Raw genomic sequence first — 24617 nt, 5'->3', positions numbered from 1 at the left:
CCTACTGTCAGATTCCCTAGTACTAGGATTGCAGGCATACCCCACCATGTCTAGCCTCCAGTGTCTCTTTGAAGAGAAATTTGTACTTACTGTCTTTTCAGTCCCGTCCCCCCGTTCCCCCCCCCCCCACCCCATGTTATGGAAACTTGTTTCTGGTAACATGAATGCTACTTGTCAATCTTATGACCGACCGTATGATTATATTTGCTGTTACAGGTTTTGTTGTTTGTTTTTTGCCTAATTTTGTAAAACTTACAGCATCTTTTTCTTGAAACTTCTCTTCAGAAGTCCTACGTAAGTTATCTTGGGCTTCTCCTCTGTGTTTTCATTCCTCCTTCCTTTATTTTGATTGTTCTATGTTTTGGGTTTTTTGTGCTGATATTTGGGCTTCAACTTAGGCCTGGGTACTATCTTTTCCTTACCTTTTTTCCTCAAGTCTGGCACTCTATCACTTGAGGCATAACTTTGCTTCTGGCTTTTTGCTTGTTAGTTGGAGATACAAGTCTTGATGATTTGTCTGCTCCGGCTATGTTCAAACCTCAATTCTCAGATCTACGTCTCCCAAATGGTTAGGATTATAGGCATGAGCCATTAACACCAGTCTAGATATTTTTTAATAATTAGACAAAACTTATTTTAAATAATTATTAATGAAAAGTACTGCCACTCTATGTGTGTTGTTGAAGGAAATATATAATACATTGTATTCTTTAAATGTTTGATTTATTGGTTACGTGTGATTTTTTTTAACCTGTCTTCCAAGAGAGTGAATTAGTCAGTACATATTTTTAAATGATTTAGTGCCTTCTAAACTGAATGTGAAGTTCTATAAAAATACGAAATTTGATCCTTCTCCTCAAGGAGCTTTCATGTCAAGACCCACATAAATCAAGATGCAATGATACGCTGTTTATGCTTCAGACTTAAGCATTTATAAATATTGAAGGAAGAGAGTTGCTTTATATTGAGTAAGCATTTAAGGTTATAAATGAAGTGCCATTCATTGGATCTTTAAAAAAATTAATAGATTTTTCACATATTTTGAGAGAAGTTAAGAGGAAGAGTTTTCAGGCAGCAAGAAAGGATAAGAGATAGGATAAGCTGCATTTGTGTTTTATAGAAACAGGATATGATTCAAGCTAACTGGAACATAGAAATTAAATGGGAAGTTCTGAGAAATAAGATTGGAGTAGACTGTGGCAGACTAGGGGGAACTTTTTTTTTTATTAAGGAAATAGCAAGTTTTGTTCTTTAAGGTAATATAGTCAAATTTTGCTACCATGCTTTTTTTTTTTTTTTTTGCCAGTACTGAGACAGAACCTTCTCTCTCCCTTAACTTTTTCACTTAAAGATGGTGCTCTACTGCTCGAGTTATACTTCCACTACTGGCTTTTGGTCAATTGGAGATTAAAAGTCTCTTGAATTTGTCTGCTTGGGCTGACTTGGAACCATGATTCTGAGATATTAGCCTCCTATGTAGTTTGGGGTATAGACAAAAGTCATCAGTGCCCAATTTTACCATGCTTTCTGTAACACAGATTTACTGATATGTCTTTATTAACTCTAGATTAACATCAGTGTAGTAGGCAGTATAGTAGGTTTAGTTCAAGCATCATCTTTTTCCAGCATATTATTATTTTGAACCAATCAATAACAAACTCCCTCACCATAAAACATTTATCACTGGGTGGCTCAAACCTGTAGTCCTAGCTATTCAGGAAGCTGAGATCTGAGGATTGTGGTTCATAACCAGCCTAGACAGGAAAGTCTGTAAGACTGTTATCTCTAAGTAACCACCAGAAAATGGGAAGTGGCACTGTGGCTAAAGTGGTAGAGTGCTAGCCTTGAGCTGAAGAGTTCAGGGACAGCACCCAGGCCCAGAGTTCAAGCCCTACAACCGACAAAAAAAAAAAGAAAGAAAGAAAAACACTTTATCAGTATAGGAAGATGTTAAGAAAAAGTCTGGAAACCCTAAGGATGCATCTTCTTTTAGTGAAAATGAGTGGCTTCAAGAATGGACACACGGGGCTGGGAATATGGCCTAGTGGCAAGAGTGCTTGCCTCGTATACATGAAGCCCTAGGTTCGATTCCTCAGCACCACATATATAGAAAATGGCCAGAAGTGGCGCTGTGGCTCAAGTGGCAGAGTGCCAGCCTTGACCAAGAAGAAGTCAGGGACGGTGCTCAGGCTCCAGGACTGGCAAAAAAAAAAAGAATGGACACACGTTTTACAATGCTCAGCAGGTGAAAAAGTGAATGGTGACTTAGAAATATATTTAAATTAAAAACATTGTGTTTGTTGGTTGGATTAGTGAAAATTTCTACATTTGATTAATACTATTATTATTGTAGCCTATCTTGACTAGAAATGAATGCCCCAGAGAACTCCTATTGCCAGTGATAAAGCAAGAGCCCAAGACTTTTAGGGTTTAAAATATTTAAGACTATATAGTGTTAGGTACAAATGCAGGTGGACATTTAACTGTATAAGTATTTTTATTTTTTTCTGAATAACTACTTATTTATTGTTAAAGTGATGTACAGAGGTGTATAAGTTTTTTTTTTATAAGGAATTGTTTTTGCTTTAATTAGGGCTTTGGCTCAAGAGTTACATTCATTATGTGAATCTGACTTAGCATAATTCTTTTTTCCCAGGAGCTCTGATATTTTTAGTTGTGATATTGTAGAGCTTTTGGTATTTCCAATCACCTTCAAAATGTGCACATTACATTTTAGCAGAAAGGACTCTGCCACTTTTTTGTTTGTGGGTTAGTTGGTTTATTTATGTGTGCCAGTCTTGGAGCTTGAACTCAGCGCCTGGGCACTGTCCCTGAGTTTCTTTTGCTCAAGGTTAGCACTCTACCACTTGAGCCACAGTGCCACTTCTGGCTTTTTCTGATTATGTGGTTATTAGAGAATTGAACCCATGGCTTCATGCATGCTAGGCAAGCAAGCACTCTACCACTAAGCCACATTCCCAACCCCTCTGCCACTTTTTAAAAGAAGAAAGCTAATTAAGTAGTTGCCCTAAATTTTTGGCTTAATAATAATTTTCTTGTAAGTTGATTTCATGGAAATCTAAAATGAATACACTGTGTTCTTACTCTGTGTGTGTGTGTGTGTGTGTGTGAGTGTGTGTGATAGATTCTCTCTATGAGTAGTGTTGGGTGGCCTCAAACTTGCAGTCTTTTTGCGTCAGCCTCCCAAGTGCTGGATTTACAGGCCTGTGCCACCACACCTGGACTATATTTAACTTTTGAGCAAATATCAGGATGTTTATATAAGTTTTTAAGATGGAATATATGACTGCCCACACCTAACATACAGCTGTTTTCTTGAAATTGGAGGAGGGGGTGTCGAACTTAAATATGTAGAACTCTTAACTTAGAGGAGAGGCCCACATGGACTTGATCTTTCTTTTTTTTTTGCCAGTCCTGGGCCTTGGACTCAAGGCCTGAGCACTGTCCCTGGCTTCTTTTTGCTCAAGGCTAGCACTCTGCCACTTGAGCCACAGTGCCACTTCTGGCCATTTTCTATATATGTGGAACCCAGGGCTTCATGCATGCAAAGCAAGCACTCTTGCCACTAGGCCTTATTCCCAGCCCAGACTTGATCTTTTTAAATAGTCGGTAGCCGCTAGTGGCTTACACCTGTAATCCCAGCTACTCAGGAGGCTGAGACCTGAGGATCCTGGTTCAAAGCCAGCTTGGGCAGGAAAGACTCTTATCTCCAATAAGCCACTCAGAAAACAAGAAGTGGCACTGTGGCTCAATTGGTAGAGTGCTAGCTTTGAGCTGAAGAGCTCAGGGACAGTGCCCAGGCCCAGAGTTCAAGCCCCACGACTGACAAAAACAGAAAACAATAGGTATTCTTTTCATTTCGTTCAGCTGTTAATTTACTGAAACATTCATTTCAGGAATACTTGAATGGAAGATCTTCAGTATTCCATTCTTACTGGCCAATATGACGTTCTTTCTAATTTTGAGCAAGCAAAACCAATAAACTTTAAAATATGGCTTATTTGGTATTACTTTTAGAAAGATAGAAATCCATTATTTTAAACTTTATTTAGCTAGGAATCAGTGGTTCATGTCTGTTCCTTGCTACTCAGGAGGCTCAGATCTGAGAATCACAGCCTCGCCTGACTAGGAAAGTTCATGTGACTATTATTTCCAGCTAACAAAAAGATGGAAGTGGCTCAGGAGTGCCTCAGAAAAGCTCAAGGTCAGTGCCTAGGCCCAGAGTTCAGGCTCCTGGAGCAGAACAGATTTATTTTAGCTCTGTTGTTCTAAGCCAGGCACTGGTAGTTCACACCTGTAGTTCTAGCTACTCAGGAGGCTGAATTCTAAGTATTAAGCCAGCTCTGGCAGAAAAGTACTTGAGACTCTTCAGTTAACCAGCAAAAAGCTGGAAGTTGAGATGTGGCTTAAGTTTAGAGTGCCAGCCTTGAGCAGAAAAGGCCAAATGAGAGTGATAAGAACCTGATTTCAAGCTACAGTACCAGCACACACATACAAAAAAACTGTGTGCCAGACTGTTGTTTTGTTTTTCCTGATTTTTTTTGGCATGCATTAGTTTTATAATAGAGGTTTCATTGTGACATTTCCATACAAGCATATGGTGTATCCAGTTCAAACGTACTCCCTCTATCACACTCTGTTACCTGTCCCTATACTTCTAAAACAATTCCAGCAGGTATTATTTTTCTAATTTATGTATGAACTTTGTGACTGACCGCATTAACTCGTTTTGCCTACCTCCTTTCCAATGATACCCCACAAAAGTAGCTACAACTGTAATATTTTCATTAAACTAAATTGTGTTACGCTAGTTTGGAGATCTTTCATTTTTAAAATACAAACTTTTTTAATTACAGAAAGACCCAAATGGGACCAATAGTTTGCCAGCTGGAAGTTCTCTCCTACAAGAACTTGAAGTACAGAATGAGGAGGTGGCAGCTTTTTGTCAATCCATTACAAAGTAAGGAACTTTCCTTTATAAGTTGCAGATTCTTTAAATTTACTGCTTACTGAAAAGATAATTTGAGAACTGGATTAGTGTTAATAACTCTAAATTTTTAATGCTTTTCTTCATGTGGTTAAAGTTTTGAGTTAATTGATAATTAACATTACCATAAACTCCAGATAAATCTGTATCTTTACCTGTTAGATTTCTGAGTATTTAGAAGAAAAAAATTGAAGTTAGGGATAGATTTCGAATCCTCTTATTAACCAGATAAAATGTGTCTTACATGTAAGTTCCAGTACAGTTAGAAAATGCCTACTTTTATTTTTAAAGAGACATAATTTTCTCTGAAATATTCTAATATTCAAAGTACTATATTACTTATATTTAAGAGATGATGTTCTAGCAGGCAAGATTACAAGTGCAAATATATTTTCTTTTTTTAAAATTTATTAATTAAACAAAAATTTTTGACAAGGTGTTGTGCACAAGGGGTACAGTTACATAGTAGGGCAGTGTGTAGCAAATATATTTTCTGAAGGTTAGAAATACACAATTTTTTCAAGTACTTTCTGCATCCCATATGTACTTTCAATGTAATATTCTTTTGCTTCTCCTCTCTCCCACCAAATACTGATGCTTGAAGTCAAGGCCTCAGGTTTGTTTGCTGTGCTTGCCAGGTGAGCCATACCTCCAACCCAGCCTTTTGCTGATTATTTTGGAGATGGGATCTCTCAGACATTCCCTCCCCACTGTCTTTGAGTGTGATCCTCTAGATCTCAGCCCTTAAGTGGGTACACCTAAAAATTTGAGCCACTAATGCAAGGTACAATATGATATTCTTTATAGATGAGAAAACTAAAACTCAGAGAAGTAATATAACAATATTTTTCTCTGCTAATCAGGACAGAGCCAGGTCTTTTTTGTCTCCGGTCAACTTTGTTCTAATTCCTTTATCACACTGTATTAGACTTACGTTACAAGTTCTAGAACCCCATCTTGACCTATCTTAAATCAGAGTCATCTGTGGGTTCCCAGACCACCTAGCAGAAAGTAGAATGATAGGACAGAATTCAATAACAGTACCATCAAAGAATCTGCATATTATGTCAGCATTTTCTCTTCAGGTTCTCTTTCCTCACTCCCTTTCCTTTCTCTTCTTAGAAGTTAGTTTAATTTTGTTCTACTGTGAATGGAGCTTTTGAAGACAGAGAACATGGCTACTAAGCTTAAACTTTTTTTGTTTTTGTATTTTTGTGACAAAGAGCCTTTCTATGTAGCCTAGATTGGTGTATGCCACCATGATCAGTTTAGACATATTCTAGTGGTCTTTCTAAGAGATCAGAAAAATTAATCTTCTCAACCAGATAGAAAAATCCTATAGCAGAAGAGTGAAAGTTAATGAAATACACCATCTAAAGCAAGGAAAGATGATCATCATTGAGAGATTTATTCTGAATTCACTGTTTTCTCTAGTGTGGTCTGTTTTTAAGTAGGGTTAGAGGTCTCCAGTTCATTTTTGAGTAAATACATCATTTTGGTTAATGACTTAGGAATAATCTTTTTACTTTTTTTTTTTTTTTTGGCCAGTCCTGGGCCTTGGACTCAGGGCCTGAGCACTGTCCCTGGCTTCTTCCCGCTCAAGGCTAGCACTCTGCCACTTGAGCCACAGCGCCGCTTCTGGCCGTTTTCTGTATATGTGGTGCTGGGGAATCGAACCTAGGGCCTCGTGTATCCGAGGCAGGCACTCTTGCCACTAGGCTATATCCCCAGCCCAATCTTTTTACTTTTAATGGTTTAGAATTAATCTCATATTTTTACATAGTTTTCTAATATACTATTGTATGGGAATACATATAAAATGGTTATAATAAAACCAATTAACTGTACAATAAATTATTCTGTAGTAATAAAAAATTTAAAAAATACTTGATAAAGGTATAAATATTACATCTAAATTATATATCAATAGACTGGAAAACCAGGCACTGGTGGCTCAGTGTCTGATCCTAGCTTCCCAGGAGGTTGAGATCTGAGAATCATGGTTCAAAGCCAACCTGGGCTGGAAATTTCATGAGACTCTTATCTCCAGTTAACCACCAGAAAACTTGAATGGAGCTGTGGCTCAAATCAGGGACAGTGCCCAGGCCCTGAGTTCAAGCACTGCAGCAAATAGGGAGGGAGGGAGGGAGGGAGGAAAGGAAGGAGGGAGGGAGGGAGGGGGAGAGAGAGAGAGAGAGAGAGAGAGAGGAACAGTAAGTAAGCTATTCAGATAGAAAGGTATAGAATATAGTTTGTATTTTATCCTATGGACCACAAAAGAGAAAAACTACTAATACTAAACATTCTTTTAAGAACTTTCCTCTCTATCATCTATAGCAAGCGGTATCGATTAAGTTTTGAAAGGAAAGAAAATAAGGAATAAACACATATACAAAAAATAGTAATGATGAGAAGTGGACCTAAATCAAAGTATTAAAATTTTTTTAAGTTGAAAGAAACTTTTGAGATCACAAGTCCAATCTTTTTTTTTTTTTTTTAATTTATTTTTTTGGCCAGTCCTGGGGCTTGGACTCAGGGCCTGAGCACTGTCCCTGGCTTCTTTTTTTTTTTTTTTTTTTTTTGGCCAGTTCTGGGCCTTGGACTCAGGGCCTGAGCACTGTCCCTGGCTTCTTCCCGCTCAAGGCTAGCACTCCGCCACTTGAGCCACAGCGCCGCTTCTGGCCGTTTTCTGTATATGTGGTGCTGGGGAATCGAACCTAGGGCCTCGTGTATCCGAGGCAGGCACTCTTGCCACTAGGCTATATCCCCAGCCCGCCCTGGCTTCTTTTTGCTCAAGGCTAGCACTCTGCCACTTGAGCCACAGCGCCCCCTCTGGCTATTTTCTGTATATGTGGTGCTGGGGAATTGAACCCAGGGCCTCATGTATAGGAGGCAAGCACTCTTGCCACTAGGCCATATCCCCAGCCCCACAAGTCCAATCTTTTAATTTCACTGATAAAAAATACTAATGTGAATGTTAGTGATAAAACCAAAGCCTGCAATATGGCACTAATTCTTCATTCTGTTGCATAATAATCTTGACTGTAAAATAAATACCATTCTAATAGCCTGACATTAATTTCATAGCTGAATTAAGATGATTAAATGATCATCTTAGGAGATTTCAAAAAGTAAAGGGTGGGCTGGGAATATGGCCTAGTGGCAAGAGTGCTTGCCTCTTATATGTGAAGTCCTGGGTTCGATTCCTCAGCACCACATATAGAAAAGGCCAGAGGTGGCACTGTTGCTCAGGTGGCAGAGTGCTAGCCTTGAGCAAAAAGAAGCCAGGGACAGTGCTCAGGCACTGAGTCCAAGCCCCAGGACTGGCCAAAAAAAGAAAAGTAAAGGGAGAGCTGAATTGGTATAGCTCAAGTGTTAGGCTAAACCCATAAGAGAGCTGATTTAATGGAAGACCACAAGTTAGAGGACTGTCTGGGATATGTACAGTGAAATCCTGTGTCTACAACACGTATAGCACAAATATCTTTTTTTACATTGAAAAAATAATGATGTTGAAAAAAACAGGCCCACTAATTCTTCAAGTAAAATTTGCCACAAGCAAGCAAAGAGGAACAACAAAAATTCTTAGAACCTGGCTTCAAAAACCTCTGCTTCTACAAGTTCTGATAAATATTCATTGCAAACATACTTGAGTGATAGAAATAAAAATACAAAAATAATTCATTCTCTCTTTAGCTTATTTGGAGATTAACTAAATGAACAAAACGTTTTCTTTGGATAAAAGGCAAATGGAACCTTAGTTAAAAACAAAAGTTTAAGTTTAAAAATAATATGCTTTAGCTGGGTACTGGTGGCTCATGCCTGTAATACTAGCTACTCAGGAGACTGAGATCTGAAGAACACAGTTTGAAGCCAGCCCAGGCAGAAAAGTCGGTGAGACTCTTTATCTCTAATTAACCAGCAAAAAGCTGGAATTAGAGCTGTGCTTATATAGTAGACTGACAACTTTGAGTGAAAAAGCAAAGTTGGGGCTGGGAATATGGCCTAGTGGTAGAGTGCTTGCCTCATACACATGAAGCCCTGGGTTCGATTCCTCAGCACCATGTACATAGAAAAGGCCAGAAGGGGCTCTGTGGCTTAAGTGGTAGAGTACTAACCCTGAGCAAAAAGAAGCCAGGGACAGTCAGTGCTTAAGCCCTGAGTTCAAGCTCCAGGACTGCCCCCCCCCCCCAAAAAAAAGCCAACAACAAAGAAAACAAAAAATGTTGTACTGGGGATTAAACTCAGAGTCTTGCATTTATTCCACAGGTATTGATAATGGTATTTTTTTTCAATTTTTTATTATCAAACTGATGTACAGAGAGGTTACAGTTTCATACGTTAGGCATTGGATACATTTCTTGTACTGTTTGTTACCTTGTCCCTCATACCCCCCTGCCTAATGGTTTTTTTTTAAAATCACCTTTTCTTTTGGGGAGTAAAATAGATATAACAATAGTAATTCAAGGGCATTATACACATTCATATGTGTGAAAGAAAGGACTTGCTTTAAGAAAGGAAAGTGAATTAGAAAAGTAGAAGTGAGATTTTTTTCCCCCTCCAAAGCCAAGTTTATTGCATGTGATCTCTCTTCCTCTTTCCTCCTCTTTTTTCCTTTCCCCTTCCTTCCCACTCCTTTCCCTCTTTCCTTTCCCTTTCCTTCCAGCTCTCTCTGACTGTATTTAAACAGACAGTTCCTTGTCACAGTTCTGAAGGCTGGGAAGGAACTCTGTGCAGATTTAGATCCTGCTGACCACCCATTTCTGGGCTTTCAGATAGCCACTATTGGCTATGTAATCACAATCTTGGACTAGATCCCATTAAGCTCTTGCTATAGTGTGTTCTAGAGAGATAAACTTGGCAGCAATAAAACATTACAAGTTGAGTGTTCATATGTGATGTACAATACCAGTATCAATTTAAGTTTATTACATTACTTCATTACCTTTCTTCTCTTTTGGATCTTTTGTGTCACTTATTATCATAATTCAGATACATTATTTTAATGAATATAGACTAATAATGAAATAGACATTTAGTGAATTTAGTGACTGTATCAGGCACTTAAAGTGCTTTATAAACTTTACGTTGCATATTTTCACAACCTTGTGAAGGTAAACAGTAGTATTAGCCCCAGTTTAAAGAAAAAGAAACTGAAGCAACAAGGAGATTCAGTAACTTGCTTCAGTTCACACAGCTACTAATTATAATTAGTACAATCAGGATTCAAATTTACGTGGACTTGTTTTGTTGCTTTTCCAGAACCTTTATTTTTATCATCTCAAATTGTTTTATTCTGTACATATAATTGGGATATTTTAATCTCTGTAGACTCAAATAGACATTTCTAGCATTTGTTCCATTTATAGCTCCGTGAAAACCCGGTGAGAGAGGTGGAGCTCATTGGTAGAGTGCATGCCTAGCTTGCAAGAGGCCCTATTCAATCTCCAGCTCTAGAGAGGGAGGTACAAAGGGAGAAGGTGGCAGGGAGTATGTGAAGATCACAGCCTACCTTTCAACATTCAAAGAAAAGTCATTCAGTGAAGCCTAAGAGTTTAATAGCATCAAATCCTGCTCCCCTGTCATTTTCTGATACTATCTTTTGATAACAACTGTGCTATTTAGAAATAAACTGTATGCTACATGCATATATTTAACTGTATTGCCCCTATAAAACCTCTGCATGTAATACTTGTTAGAAACTATTTTGGGAAAGTAAAATCCTTATGAAAACAAACAAAAAAAAATTCTTTGGTGTTTTTTTGTCTAGCCACCACAGGAATGTTTTTAGAAAAAAGTCAAGAAATAAAAGATTTTTAGGGCTGGGAATATGTCCTAGTGGTAGAGTGCTTGCCTTGGATGCATGAAGCCCTGGGTTCGATTCCTCAGCACCACATGTATAGGAAAAGCCAGAAGTGGCACTGTGGCTCAAGAGGTAAGAGTGCTAGCCTTGAGCAAAAAGAAGCCAGGGACAGTGCTCAGGCCCAGAGTCAAAGCAGCAGGACTGGCAAAAAAAAAAAAGACTTTTAGGAAGACAGCAAATTTTTTTTATCCCTTCAGTTATGACAATTTTAGAATATGTTGTCTGTAGTATCATTAATTCATAAAACATGTACTACATTGTATAATTACAGTATGGCAAAAGAATCTGAAACAGAACCTCATTTAGAGCCACTCATATGTGGTATGTTCTTGAATAATGTGACAGTGTTTGAAAAGATAGTCTAGCAATACTTAATCTCTTCCTTTTCCTTGGGTTCCTTTCATTTAAAAGGCAAATGCTGGTAACCAGGGCTAATTAATTGTAATTCTCATGAGCTACTCTAGAATTGAACAAAAACACAGAATTGAGTGGCTGTAAGCATGTCTCAAAGCAGCTTTTTTGTAAAAAGGAATTCAGTATCTTCTTTCTTGTGAACAGATTGAAGACCAAATTTCCATATACTGATCACTGCACAAATCCCGGCTACTTTTTAAGTCCAGTCACGGTGCAAAGAAACATATGTGGAGAAAACGCAAGTGTGAAGGTCTCCATTGAGATTGAAGGATTTCAACTGCCAGTTACTTTTACTTGTGATGGTAGGTTTGTAACTGCTTAAGCATTTTTTATTGCTTTGATTAGAAAGAAAATGTTTAAAATACTAGTATAACCTTTCCTTTAATAAACTAACTTGGTTATCATTAGGCATTCCTTTCGAAAATTTGACATTTGTATGGATAGCTTTTTGGTTAGGACTGAAGCTTGTGACCTATGTAATTGTATGTCTCTGTAGTATGCTAAATAATACTTGAAGAATCAGTGCTTCTTGGCTAAAGCCCCAAAACATTAGATTGATAGCAGACCTACTTATATTCTAATTTTGTCTGTCATCTTATGGCAAATACTTTTGTGTGTGTGTGACAGTCCTAGGGCTCAAACTCAGGGACTAAGCATTATCTTTGAGCTATTTGTGCTCAAGACTAATGCTCTACCACTTTGAGTCACAGTGCCATTTCTGGCTTTTTGGTAGTTACTTAGAAATAAGTCTTACAGACTTTTCCTGCCCAGGCTGACTTTGAACCTCCATCATCAGATGGAGTAGTGAGTAGTGCTGACATTACAGGTGTGAGACATGGATGCCTGGCTAGAAAATGTTTTTTATAAAGAGGTGTAAGTTCCAGAGATAGCTTGCAAGTCTTCTACAAGAAAAGGATAGTTCTTTTTTATTTTTAAAATTTTCCAGGGCTGGGGATATAGCCTAGTGGCAAGAGTGCCTGCCTCGGATACACGAGGCCCTAGGTTCGATTCCCCAGCACCACATATACAGAAAACGGCCAGAAGCGGCGCTGTGGCTCAAGTGGCAGAGTGCTAGCCTTGAGCGGGAAGAAGCCAGGGACAGAGCTCAGGCCCTGAGTCCAAGCCCCAGGACTGGCCAAAAAAAAAAAAAAAAAATTTTTCCTTCCATATATGATATGCATATTCTTTCTAGAGGTATACCCCTAATATATATATATTTTAAAAAATGGTTTTTGGAACTACTTTTATCCTCTTTAAATTTATTTATGATGCATACTGTTTAAATGAGATCCCAGGTGTGGAATAAAATTCAATATTTCTGTACTACTTTAAGACCTAGGCCATACATACTTTTAATGATTGTGACCATTATTTGGGTACTTTTTTTGTGGCTTCCCACTTTAGAATGCCATTCAGAAGCATATTATTCTTAACAGAGAAATGTTAATCAACTAGTATAATCATTCTTTTAGTTTCTAAAGGAAAAGTTAATTTTTTTAGACATAGCTAACTTGGTATGGAAAACCTTTAGATCTTCAGTAAAAATTTACATTAAAATGGAAGAAAAAGTTAGTAGGCACTTAGAAATAAGCATACATAAGTATTTGTAGTAAGTGTTTCGGTTTATATAGTCAAAATCTGAGTAGTAATCATGGTTCTGTAATCCCAGCTACTTGGGAGATAGAGAAGAACATGGCTCAAGGCTGTTTCAGACAAAAAGTTAGTGAGACCCTTGTCTCAACAAAAAAGTTGAGTATGTTGGTTTTACCATTCCAATTATGTGAGAAGTATAAGTAGGAAGAATGAAGTCCAAGGCCACTTGAGCTAAAACAGGGGATACTATGACAAAAATAACCAAAGCAAAAAGAGTTGGAGGCATAGCTTAAATTTAGAGCACCTGCCTAACAAGTGTAAGGCCCTGAATTCAAGCCCATTCTAATTTCAGACACACACACACACACACACACACACACACACACACACACTATAAATATCAATTTGGTTAGTCATAAATGTATACATTTACAATATACGTCTCCAAAAAACATAACCATATTACGATAGAAGTAGATTTTACTAGTCAAATACCAAATTTCAAACAGTGATTCTTATTCCTTACAATTTGTCTTAAAAACATTGCTTGCTACCCTGCTGAATGCCATCATATTTGGAACAGTTTATAATACAGTTGTGGTGTATGGGTGTGTGTATGTGCGCACATGCATATGCTGACCCTGAAGCTTGAACTCAGGGCCTGGGCACTGTTCTTGAGCTTTTGTGCTCAAGGCTAGTGCTCTCCCACTTGAGCCACAGCTCCATTTCTGGATTTTTGGCATTTTAATTGGACATAAGAATCTCATGGACTTTTCAGCCTAGGCTGGCCTTGAACTATGATCCTCAAATCTTGGCCTCCTGAGTAGCTAGAATTATAGGTGTAAGCCACCAGTGCCCAGCCTCTTTTGGCTTTCTGATGGTTAATTGGAGATAAGTGTCTTGTAGACTTTCTGCCTAGGATGGCTATGCACCATAATCCTCAGATCTTAGCCTCCAGAGTAGCCAAGATTACAGGTGGGAGCCATGCACCTGGCACTTGTGATTTTCTTGGTCATGCCTGTACTTGTAAGATACTTGCCAATAACTACATGTGACTATCAAGTACCTGATAGGCAGCTAACCTGGATTGACAGGTGCTATACATCCAAAATACAAAGCCTTAGTTTGACAAAATGACAAAGCAGCTCAGTAAAATTTTAATGAACTCTGGGCCTGGGCAGTGTCCCTGAGCTCTTCAGCTCAAGGCTAGCACTCTATCACTTTGAGCCACAATGCCATTTCTAGTTTTCTAGTGATTAATTGGAGATAAGAGTCTCATGGGCTTTCCTACCCAGGCTGGCTTTGAAACGAGATCCTCAGTCTCCTGAGTAGCTAGGATTACAAGTGTGAGTCACCAGTGCCTGGCTTCATTTACATTTCTGTGTGCAGAAGTCATCTTAGAATACACACCACAATCTTAAGTGTGTGTGTGTGTGTGTGTGTGTGTGTGTGTGTATTTTTTCCTTAGAGATAAGTAAGCAAATGAAAATGATGACTACCTCTTTTGCAGTGAGTTCTACTGTAGATATCATTATAATGCAAGCCCTTTGCTGGGTACATGATGATTTGAATCAAGTTGATGTTGGCAGCTATATTCTGAAAGTCTGTGGTCAAGAGGAAGTTCTACAGAAGTAAGTTTCTTTATTTAACTACTAACATCATCTTTATATATTTCATTTTTAATGGCTTCATTTTAATGGCATTTTTAATGGTTTGAAATTTTTTAGTTTGAACTTGTAATCCAAAACTACATAGGGTCCTATTGAGTTGATTCCTTGAATCAGTTGAGCTATGCTATATCTAAGATAAAAGTGAGATTTCAGAGATCTTATGGAAAGAATTGTGGGCAACTGGATAAAAGTGGATAGAATGTTTATTTTCTTTTGTGAACAATCAGTAATCACATGATTGTAGACTGTTTCCCTTTGGTAGCAAGCAATGTTACTTTATATACCTCAGCCATTATGTCAGCTATTATATGAATCTTTATTCATACAACGAAAAGATTAATCATATCCGTCTTTTAACCAGATAATATAGCATATCTAGCATTTAGTCTAGTTATTTTAATCTCCTAAATCTCTAGAAATGTCTTGTCCTTATTTTCCTATCTCCTTTTTTAGGACTGGGGGCAATATTTGGGTTTACACTCAGCCTTGTACATTATTGGCTTGCTTGCTTGGCTGGTGTTGTACTACTTGAGCCATGACTCCAATACTCAATACTGCTTTTTGCTGAGGGTTTTTTCTTGTTTGTTTTTTTTTGTTGTTGTTGTTGTTGTTGTTGCTGCTGTTGTTGTTTGCCAGTTCTAGAGCTTGAACTCTCTGCCTGGGCCCAGTCCTTGGCCTGCTTTTGCTCAAGGGTCTACTACTTGAGCCTGTTTATGTGTTACCAAGGAATCGAACCCAGGGCTTCATGCATGCTAGACAAGCACTCTACCATTAAACCACATTCCTAGCCCTGAGGTTTTTTGTTGTTTCTTTTCCCCAGAGTCTCAAACTTTCCTTCTTGGACTGGCTTTAAGCCCGATTTTTCAGATTTCAGCCTTCTCTACTCTGTTACCAGGTGGAACAGTTCCTGTGTTTAAATGTTCACACTTGGTTAAAAACCTATCTCCATATTTTACCATTGTCTTCAATTTCTAATACAGATTCGGTATATTTTCGCTTACCTCTATAACTTCTAATTTGAGTGGAATAATACTGGTGAATAATTTATTTCAACAGTAGCCATTGCCTTGGAAGTCATGAGCATATTCAAAACTGTCGAAAATGGGACACAGAGATTAAATTACAACTCTTGACCTTCAGTGCAATGTGCCAGAAACTGGCCCGAACAGTAAGTGTGTAACTTATAACTAAATTATATTTGGTAGATCTGAATAATACTGCTAATTAGCCAGTTTACAGTTTGTACACTTTCACGGAGTTCTGAGATAGAATGGGGTAAAGTATTTGTTAGTCCCAATGAGAGTCTCAGCAGAGTGGGAAGACATTTGGTCATGGAGGGTTACATAGCTTACTCCTCAGAATAAAGCAATTAAAAGTTCAGTTTAGGGCTGGGGATATGGCCTAGTGGCAAGAGAGCTTGCCTCATATACATGAAGCCCTGGGTTCAATTCCCCAGCACCACATATACAGAAAACGGCCAGAAGTGGCGCTGTGGCTCAAGTGGCAGAGTGCTAGCCTTGAGCAAAAAGAAGCCAGGGACAGTGCTCAGGCCCTGAGTCCAAGCCCCAGGACTGGCCAAAATAAAAAAAAATAAAAGTTCAGTTTATAATAATTTTGCACAGGACTGAAAACATCAGGATCAGTTAAAAGATGAGGAAGAAAAGATTTTTGAATACTGAATGTGGTTGGAGAAAAAAAAGATACATAAATGTACATTATGCTGGCTGCTGGTGGCTCACGCCTATAATCCTAGATACTCAAGAGACTGAGATCTGAGATCGCAGTTGGAAGACAGTCTGGACTTAAAATTTCTTGTGAGACTCTTATCCCCAGTTAAACACCAGAAAACCAGAAGTGGCACTGTGGCTCAAGTGGTGAGCACTAACTAGCCTTGAGCAGAAGAGCTCAGAAACAGAGCCCAGGCCCTGAGTTCAAACCCACTACCAACAACAACAGCAAAAAAAGTAAATTATGTCTCACTAAATGGAAACTAATTCTGTGCTTTAAAAGTTCAGTACTGTCCTTAGCAATAAAAGGAAATAGAATGGTGGAAATTTAACCATTTAACAATAGTAAAATCTGATCTGGTGCTGGTAGCTCACGCCTGTAATCCTAGCTACTTAGGAGACAGATCTGAGAATCATGGTTCAAAGCTATCTGGGGCAGGAAAGTCTGTGAGACTCTTCTCTCCAATTAACTACCAGAAAACCAGAAGTGGCGCTGTGGCTCAAGTGAAGAGCTCAGGAATAGTGCCCAGGCCCAGAGTTCAAGCCCCACAACCTACAAGAAAACAAACAGGGGGCTGGGAATATGGCCTAGTGGCAAGAGTGCTCGCCTCCTACACATGAAGCTCTCAGTTCGATTTCCCAGCACCACATATATGGAAAACGGCCAGAAGGGGCGCTGTGGCTCAGGTGGCAGAGTGCTGGCCTTGAGCGGGAAGAAGCCAGGGAAGGTGCTCAGTCCCTGAGTCCAAGGCCCAGGACTGGCCAAAAAAAAAAAAAAAGAAAACAAACAAAAAAGTACTAAAATCTGCTGGGTACCAGTGGCTCACACCCATAATCATAGCTACTCAGTAGGCTGAGATCTGAGGATCATGGTTTTAATCCAGTCCTGGCAGGAAAGTCTGTGAGACTCTTATCTCCACTAAACTATCAAAGAAGCCAGAAGTGGTAGGCCAATAGCCTTGAGCAAAAGAAGCTCAGGGACAGCACCCCAGCCTGAGTTCAAGCCCTAGGACCGGCTTTACACACTCATCTCTCTCACACACACACACACACACACAGAGTAAAATCCACTTCACAAGATCCATAGTAAAAAACATTTTGATTTACTATGTAAACCTTTAGTGACTTATAAATCAATTTTTAATCTCTGTAGACAATGATTTTTAATTTTAATTGGTAGAATTATTGATGATTATTGATGAAAAAATAATTTCTATTTCTATTTCCTTTATTTTATAGGATTCTACACCTATGTTAAGTAGAATTTATTTTAATTATATGGAAACTTTAATAAAATTTAGCTTATTTTCACATTTACTGGTACTTTCAATTTCATTTTCTTAATGAATTATGTTCTTGAATGCATTTGTGTAATTTGGAATGATAAAGAGACCAGTATATTTTTTTGTTGGGAGGCCAGTAGCAAATGGAAGGGAACTTGATTATCATCAGAAACAATTCAGCAATAATTTGTATGGTATTTTTCCTTTCTGGTCCCCAACCTGGTTTTGGCTTTAAGAACTATTTATATAACAGAAACTACACTTAAGAGTATTTATATTTTCTAGTTTTTTGTTGTTGTTGTTCTGTTTTTGCCAGTCCTGGGCCTTGAACTCAGGGCCTGAGCACTGTCCCTGGCTTCTTTTTGCTCAAGGCTAGCACGCTGTCACTTAAGCCACAGTGCCACTTCTGGCCATTTTCTATATATATGGTGCTGAGGAATTGAACCCGGGGCTTCATGTATATGAGGCAAGCACTCTTACCACTAGGCCATATTCCCAGCCCTATTTTCTAGTTGTTTTTTTTTTTTAAAGTGTTAGTGGCTCTGTGGCTTAAGTGGTAGCACTAGCCTTGAACTGAAGAGTTCAGGAACAGTAGTGAGGCCCAGAGTTCAAGCCCCATGACAGACACAAAAAAAAGCTGTGTTAACACTTTCTCATGTTTTAGAGCTGGGAAGGTGGCTTAATGGTTAGAGTGCTTGCCTAGCACACATGAAGCCCTGGCTTTGATTCCTCAGTACCACATAAACAAAAAAAGCCAGACGAGGTGCCGTGGCTCAAGTGGTAGAGTGCTAGTCTTGAGCAAAAGAAGTTCAGGGACAGTGCCCAGGCACCGAGTTCAAGCCCCAGGACTGGCAAAAATAATAATAAAAAAAATAAAGTTTTATCACAGTAGTGAATCACTTTTGTGTCAATTACAATGTATTTGGGGGGGGGGGGATGCCGGACTTCAAGCTTAAACTCAGGGCCTAGTTGCTGCCTCTGAGCTTCTTTTGCTCAAGGCTAGCACTCCACCATTTGAGCCATAGCTCAATTTTGGGCTTTTTTGGGTAGTTTAGTGGAGATAAGAGTCTTACAGACTTTCTTGCCTGGGCTGGCGTCAAACCATGATCCCCAGTTGTCAGCCTCCTTAGTAGCTAGGATTATAGGCATGAACCACTGTCTCCTGGCTAAACAACTAATTTTGATAGTATTTTACCTTCAGCTCTAAATCAAGATTTTATTGTCCAGTTAACTATATCTAACATATTTAACTTGGCAATAGAAAGATCAAAGCATGGATCTTGCTTTTTTCTTTGTAAATATTTGTGTGTATGTGTTTGTTTAGGCAGAAGATGATGAAACACCTGTGGATTTAAACAAGTACCTGTATCAAATAGAAAAACCTTACAAAGAAGTCATGACAAGGTATATAACACATAGCATTACTTGTAGATTTTTAAACTTAATTTTAGAATACATTTACTGTGTTCAAGTAATCATTCTTATACATAGTATCCTTCAACCACAGTAACTGTTCTTTGTTTCAGACACCCTGTTGAAGAATTGTTAGATTCTTATCACAACCAAGTGGAACTAGCTCTTCAAATAGAAGTAAGCCTTCATTCACATTTTAGCATAATGACCTAAAGATTCATGTTTCTGTTTTCTCTAAAATACTAGTTTGGGCATTGCATTACTTTAAAACTTTGAAAAAGTGTATTTTTTAAATTTATATGTGATGTCTTATTTTCTGACCAAGTTACTGATGAACAAAAATTCTCATCAATGTTAATGTTAACTCAGTTTAAATTGAAAAGCATTTATTGAATGTTTAGTGCATGCTAGATGAGAAAAGTTAAGAAAGTGAGTGAGGAACTGGAAATGTGGCTTAGTGATAGAGTATTGCTTCATATACATGAAGCCCTGGGTTCGATTCCTCAGTACCACATAAACAGAAAAAGCCAGAAGTGGTGCTGTGGCTCAAATGGTAGAGTGCTAGCCTTGAGCACAGAGGCTCAAGGACAGTGCCCAGCTCAAGCCCCAGGACTAGCAAGGAAGGAAGAGGGGGGAGGGAGGGAGGGAGGAAGGGAGGGAGGGAGGGAGGAAGGATAGATAATGACTGTCAAAACTGAAAATCTAGTAGTGGAGAATTTAATACAGCAAATTTCAATATAGCACTTTAAATGTTGTATAGAGGTATGCATTGAGAGATCAAGGAAGTATATACCTTGTCCAGTTTATTTACGAACGCCTTTTAGATGTAATGTTTCCTTGGCCAATTCTTTTTGTTGTTATTGTTGGTTGTGGGGCTTAAACTGTCCCTGAGCTTTTTTGCTAGCATGCTATCACTTTGAGCTACTTCTGGTTTTCTGGTGTTCAATTGGAAATGAGTTTCATGAGGCCAGTTACCAGTGGCTCACACTTGTAATCCTAGCTACTCAGGAGGCTGAGACCGAGACCTGAGAATCAATTTCCTATATCCCCATTCTCTTGTGAACCCACTCCAGTCAGGCTTTTATTGTTAGCACTTCCATGAATTGCACTAAGGACTTTTTTTTTTTTTGCCAGTCCTGGGCCTTGGACTCAGGGCCTGAGCACTGTCCCTGGCTTCCTTTTGCTCAAGGCTAGCACTCTGCCACTTGAGCCACAGCGCCACTCCTGGCCATTTTCTGTATATGTGGTGCTGGGGAATCGAACCCAGGGCTTCATGTATACGAGGCAAGCACTCTTGCCACTAGGCTATATCCCCAGCCCCCTTGAAGGATTTCTGAATTCCTTAGTAAGTTCTTACCATTTATTTTTTTCGTAAGCTTTCAGTAGTTATGTTTAGAGGTGTGAGGTGATTTTTTTAAAAATTTTTATTCTACATATTTATGAGATACATTTTGTCATGACCAAATCAGGATACTTAGCGTATCTGTCTCTTAAATGTTATGGTCTCTTTGTGAGAGAACATTCAAAATCCTCTTATGTCTCTTTTGAAGTAATACATTATTACCTACATTTACCCTATTGTACATTAGAACACCAGAACTTTCTATAGTATTTGATACAGTTGATACTCTTCCTCCTTGATACACTTAGTAAAAAAGAAGGGTATATTTTAAGCTTTGTGAGCTATACAGTTTGTGGCAATTAGACTCTTGCCACTAAGGTGTGAAGAAGACACAAATAATACCATGAGCAAATTACTATGGTTGTGATCAATAAAACTATTTACAAAAACAGGCAGCAGGCCAGATTTGGTGTGCATAGCATCCCTTTTTACTTTTTACTGAAAAGAATAAAACAGTGTGGAAAACAGCTTCAGGTCTTAAGAACTTTGAGATAAGTGGATGTTTAAGAAAATGAGGTGAAATGGAAACATTTAAATTTTTAAGGAATGGTTATATACTGAGTTTCAGCCTTTCTCACAGTACTTGGCATAAAAGTTTGAAATAAATGTTTTATGAATTAGTTAATTATATATGAATGTTTCAGGTCGGTCATGATGATGCATGCCAGTAGTTCCAGCTGCTTAGGATGCTAGGGCAGGCAGATCCCTGGCAATAATCTGTTCAGTGTAGTGAGATTTTGATAGTTAACCCGTGTGTAGAAGTATTATATAAATGCTTGTTTTAAGTTTTAAAAATGAGTTAAAATTTGTAATTGACATAATAATTATACATATTTATAGGGTATGATGGCATTTCAGTCCATGTACAAAAATCGTAATGATCATAACAAAGCAGTTGGTAATAGCTATCAGTTAATGTTTCTTTGTGTAGGGAACAGTCTAAATCTTCTAGCTATTTGAGATACACAGTTGTTTTTAACTGTAGTTACCCTTCTACGCTATATAGGACTGTAAAAGCTGAGTGTCAGTGGCCTGTAATCCTAGTGGTGGCTCAAAGTGATATAACTCTAGCCTTGAATAAAAAGAGCTTAGGGACAGCGCCCAGCCCCCTATAGTTCAAGCCCCATAACAAGCAACAACAGCAAACTGTAGAAGTCGTATCCCTTGTAAGAGTGGAAAAAGATTTCACCAGGTAAATGATTTTGCAATGTATTTGTATATGTATACTTTTGGATCAAGGTGAAATCAGCTGTAATGGAATAGTGCAGGAGAATTGTTCTTAAGCAGTTTTTGATCAGATAAGGCATCTAAACTGATGGTTGTATAGAAAGTAACTTTTTCCCAGTGTGTTACTAATATATGACCAGACTCTTAGGAACTTTTTTCCCCCCACTTCTGGCTTTGTCTGAGTAGTATATTAGAAATAAGAGTCTCATGGACTTTTCTGCCCGGGCTGGCATGGATCCTCAGATCGTGTGTGTGTGTGTGTGTGTGTGTGTGTGTGTGTGTGTGTGTGTGGCTTTGTCTGAGTAGTATATTAGAAATAAGAGTCTCATGGACTTTTCTGCCCAGGCTGGCATGGATCCTCAGATCGTGTGTGTGTGTGTGTGTGTGTGTGTGTGTGTCCTCAGATCGTGTGTGTGTGTCCTCAGATCGTGTGTGTGTGTGTGTGTGTGTGTGTGTGTGTGTTTGCCAGACCTGAGGCTTAAACTCAGGGCCTGAGCACAGTCCCAACTTTCTTTTTGCTCAATGTTAGCACTCTACTTCTTGAGCCATAGTGCTTCTTGTTTTTTCTGCTTCATGTGGTGCTGAGGAATTAAACCAAGGGCTTCATGCATGCTAGGTAAGCACGCTACTGCTAAGCCACATTCCCAGCCCCAAATGATACCATATTTTTATAGGCAGGTGAAAGAGTTGTTTTCATTTTGGAATTTTTCTTGAGAGACAAAAAGATAAATATGCTAGGCTCATGCCTATTCATTCACAAGGCTGAGCTGTAAGGATTGTGGTGTGAAGCTAGCCTGGGCAGGAAAGACTTTGAGACTTTTTTTTTTTTTTTTTGCTAGTCCGGGGGCTTGAACTCAGGGCCTGAGCACTCTTTCTGGCTTCTTTTGCTCAAGGCTAGCACTCTACCACTTAAGCCACAGTACCACTTCTCTATGTACCTTTTCTATATATGTGGTGCTGGGGAATTGAACCTAGGGTTTCATGCATGCTAGGCAAGCATTCTACCACTAAGCTACATTCCAAACCCCTCTTGGAGACTCTAATTTCCAATTAACCACCAAAAAGCTGGACTTGGAGCTGTGACTCAACTAGCAGAGGGCCAGTCTTTAGCAGAAAAACTTAAAGAACATTATCTAAGACCTAAATTCAAGTCCTAGAACTGGGCACACACATGCACGCGCGCACACACACACACACACACACAACTAGTTTTTAGAAAAATGATTTAGTTTTTCTTTTTTTACTAAATTGTTGCCTTTGCTTCTGATTAAAATATGATATTAGTAGTATTTGCATATGAATAGTCGTCAAAGTGAAAATTAAACAAGCCTTAATTTAGTCTCTTATAGTAAATCAGAGAACTAAAAAGCTACTGGTGGGCTGGGGATATAGCCTAGTGGCAAGAGTGCCTGCCTTGGATACACGAGGCCCTAGGTTCGATTCCCCAGCACCACATATGCAGAAAACGGCCAGAAGCGGCGCTGTGGCTCAAGTGGCAGAGTGCTAGCCTTGAGCGGGAAGAAGCCAGGAACAGTGCTCAGGCCCTGAGTCCAAGGCCCAGGACTGGCAAAAAAAAAAAAAAAAAAAAAAAGCTACTGGTTACTTTTTCAACATAAGAGAATAGAAGATATCTCTTGTTAGTTCATCTAAAATACATAGCTTCTGACTTCATCTCTGAAATCGGTCTTTTAAATTTTATTGGTGTGTGTGTGTGTGTTTTACAGAACCAGCACCGAGCCATAGATCAAGTAATTAAAGCTGTAAGAAAGATCTGTAGTGCTTTAGATGGCGTAGAGACTCCTGCCATTACAGAGTCAGTAAAGAAGCTAAAGCGAGCAGTTAATCTTCCACGGAGTAAAAGTGCTAATGTAAGTATTTTTAAGTACTTCAGCGAGCACAGCTTGTTTAAATTGAAAGATTTTTTTTTCTGGTAAACAAAATAAATGCCATTTTAACTTTGACTGTTACTTCTGAGTTGTTTTAGTCACTTCCCTCAGTAAGTTAAGGATTCCTTGGAAGAGCTCTATGAGAGCTAATATCAAATAGGTGGATGCCAAACTATGAAACCTTTATGTGGAAAGGATGACCTCTAGCATATCTGAATTGGTTGGGGGGTATAAGGTAGATACTGAATTTAGAGACTCTAGCCAGCTAGGTAATAAGTAGCCAGCTACCATATCTTTTTGATGGAAACATCCATTATATGTTCTGTCATATGTTTGACTTTAATAAAAGCTCTGCCCCAAGTTGGAGTGCTGGTGGCTCATACCTGTAATCCTAGCTACTCAGGAGGCTGAGATCTGAGGATTGCAGTTCAAAGCCAGCCCAGTCAGAAAGTCCATGAGACTCTTATCTCTAATTAACCACCAAAAAGCCGAAGATGGAGCTGTGGCTCCATGGTAGAGTGTAGCCTTGAGCAAAACACTTCAGGGACAGTGTTCAGGACCTATGTTCAAGCCACAGGACCACCACACTTACATAGAACAAAGCTCTGCCTCATGATATTTCCATGGCAGGGGTTTTTGATGAATTGTATTCATAGATATGTTTATTATCTATGATTGGAAGGATGAAAAAATGAATCCCACACGTCACTATAATCTTAAAGGAAGGAAAATTGTGTAGATAGTAGATAGTATGTTTTCCAGTGTCTTAATTCACTCATTTCTCAGATCCATTCATATGGCATAATAGAAATTGGGAGTTGGATCCCCTTTCTTTCTTATATGCCTTTTTTTTTAGGAATTAAAAATACATGAAATTAGTTGGAAGTTATTAACAAACATAGGTCCTCATGTCTGAGACAAAGAAGTTTTCGGGAGTGGAACTCAACTTCAATACTTATGTTTTATTGGTTGCTGTTGGCTTATGCCTGTATTCTAGCTACTTTGGAGGCTGAGATCTGAAGAACATGGTCAAAGCCAAGCCTGGGCAGGAAATTCTGTGAGACTCTTACCTCCTCTTAGCTACCACAAAAGCTGGACATAGAGCAGTTCTTCAAGTGGTAGGGCACTAGC

At 38.7% G+C, this 24617-nt stretch overlaps 1 protein-coding gene across 2 annotated transcripts in view; it reads left to right on the top strand.

Annotated features, from left to right (window-relative positions):
* The window catches only part of Pik3c2a (phosphatidylinositol-4-phosphate 3-kinase catalytic subunit type 2 alpha), a 97777-nt gene that overhangs the window by 28492 nt on the left and 44668 nt on the right, over positions 1-24617 (top strand). For both annotated transcript variants that reach the window (XM_048360236.1, XM_048360235.1), the window contains exons 3-9: positions 4878-4981; positions 11430-11587; positions 14389-14509; positions 15605-15716; positions 18883-18962; positions 19085-19148; positions 23325-23468. In XM_048360236.1, the coding sequence (XP_048216193.1) occupies positions 4878-4981; positions 11430-11587; positions 14389-14509; positions 15605-15716; positions 18883-18962; positions 19085-19148; positions 23325-23468 (783 nt within the window). The remainder of the gene's footprint in view (positions 1-4877; positions 4982-11429; positions 11588-14388; positions 14510-15604; positions 15717-18882; positions 18963-19084; positions 19149-23324; positions 23469-24617) is intronic.

This window comes from Perognathus longimembris, chromosome 13, assembly GCF_023159225.1.
Source record: "Perognathus longimembris pacificus isolate PPM17 chromosome 13, ASM2315922v1, whole genome shotgun sequence".
NCBI classification, from domain to species: domain Eukaryota; kingdom Metazoa; phylum Chordata; class Mammalia; order Rodentia; family Heteromyidae; genus Perognathus; species Perognathus longimembris.
The sequence above is the reverse complement of the archived record's forward strand: the minus strand, read 5'-3'. Positions and strand labels throughout refer to the sequence as shown.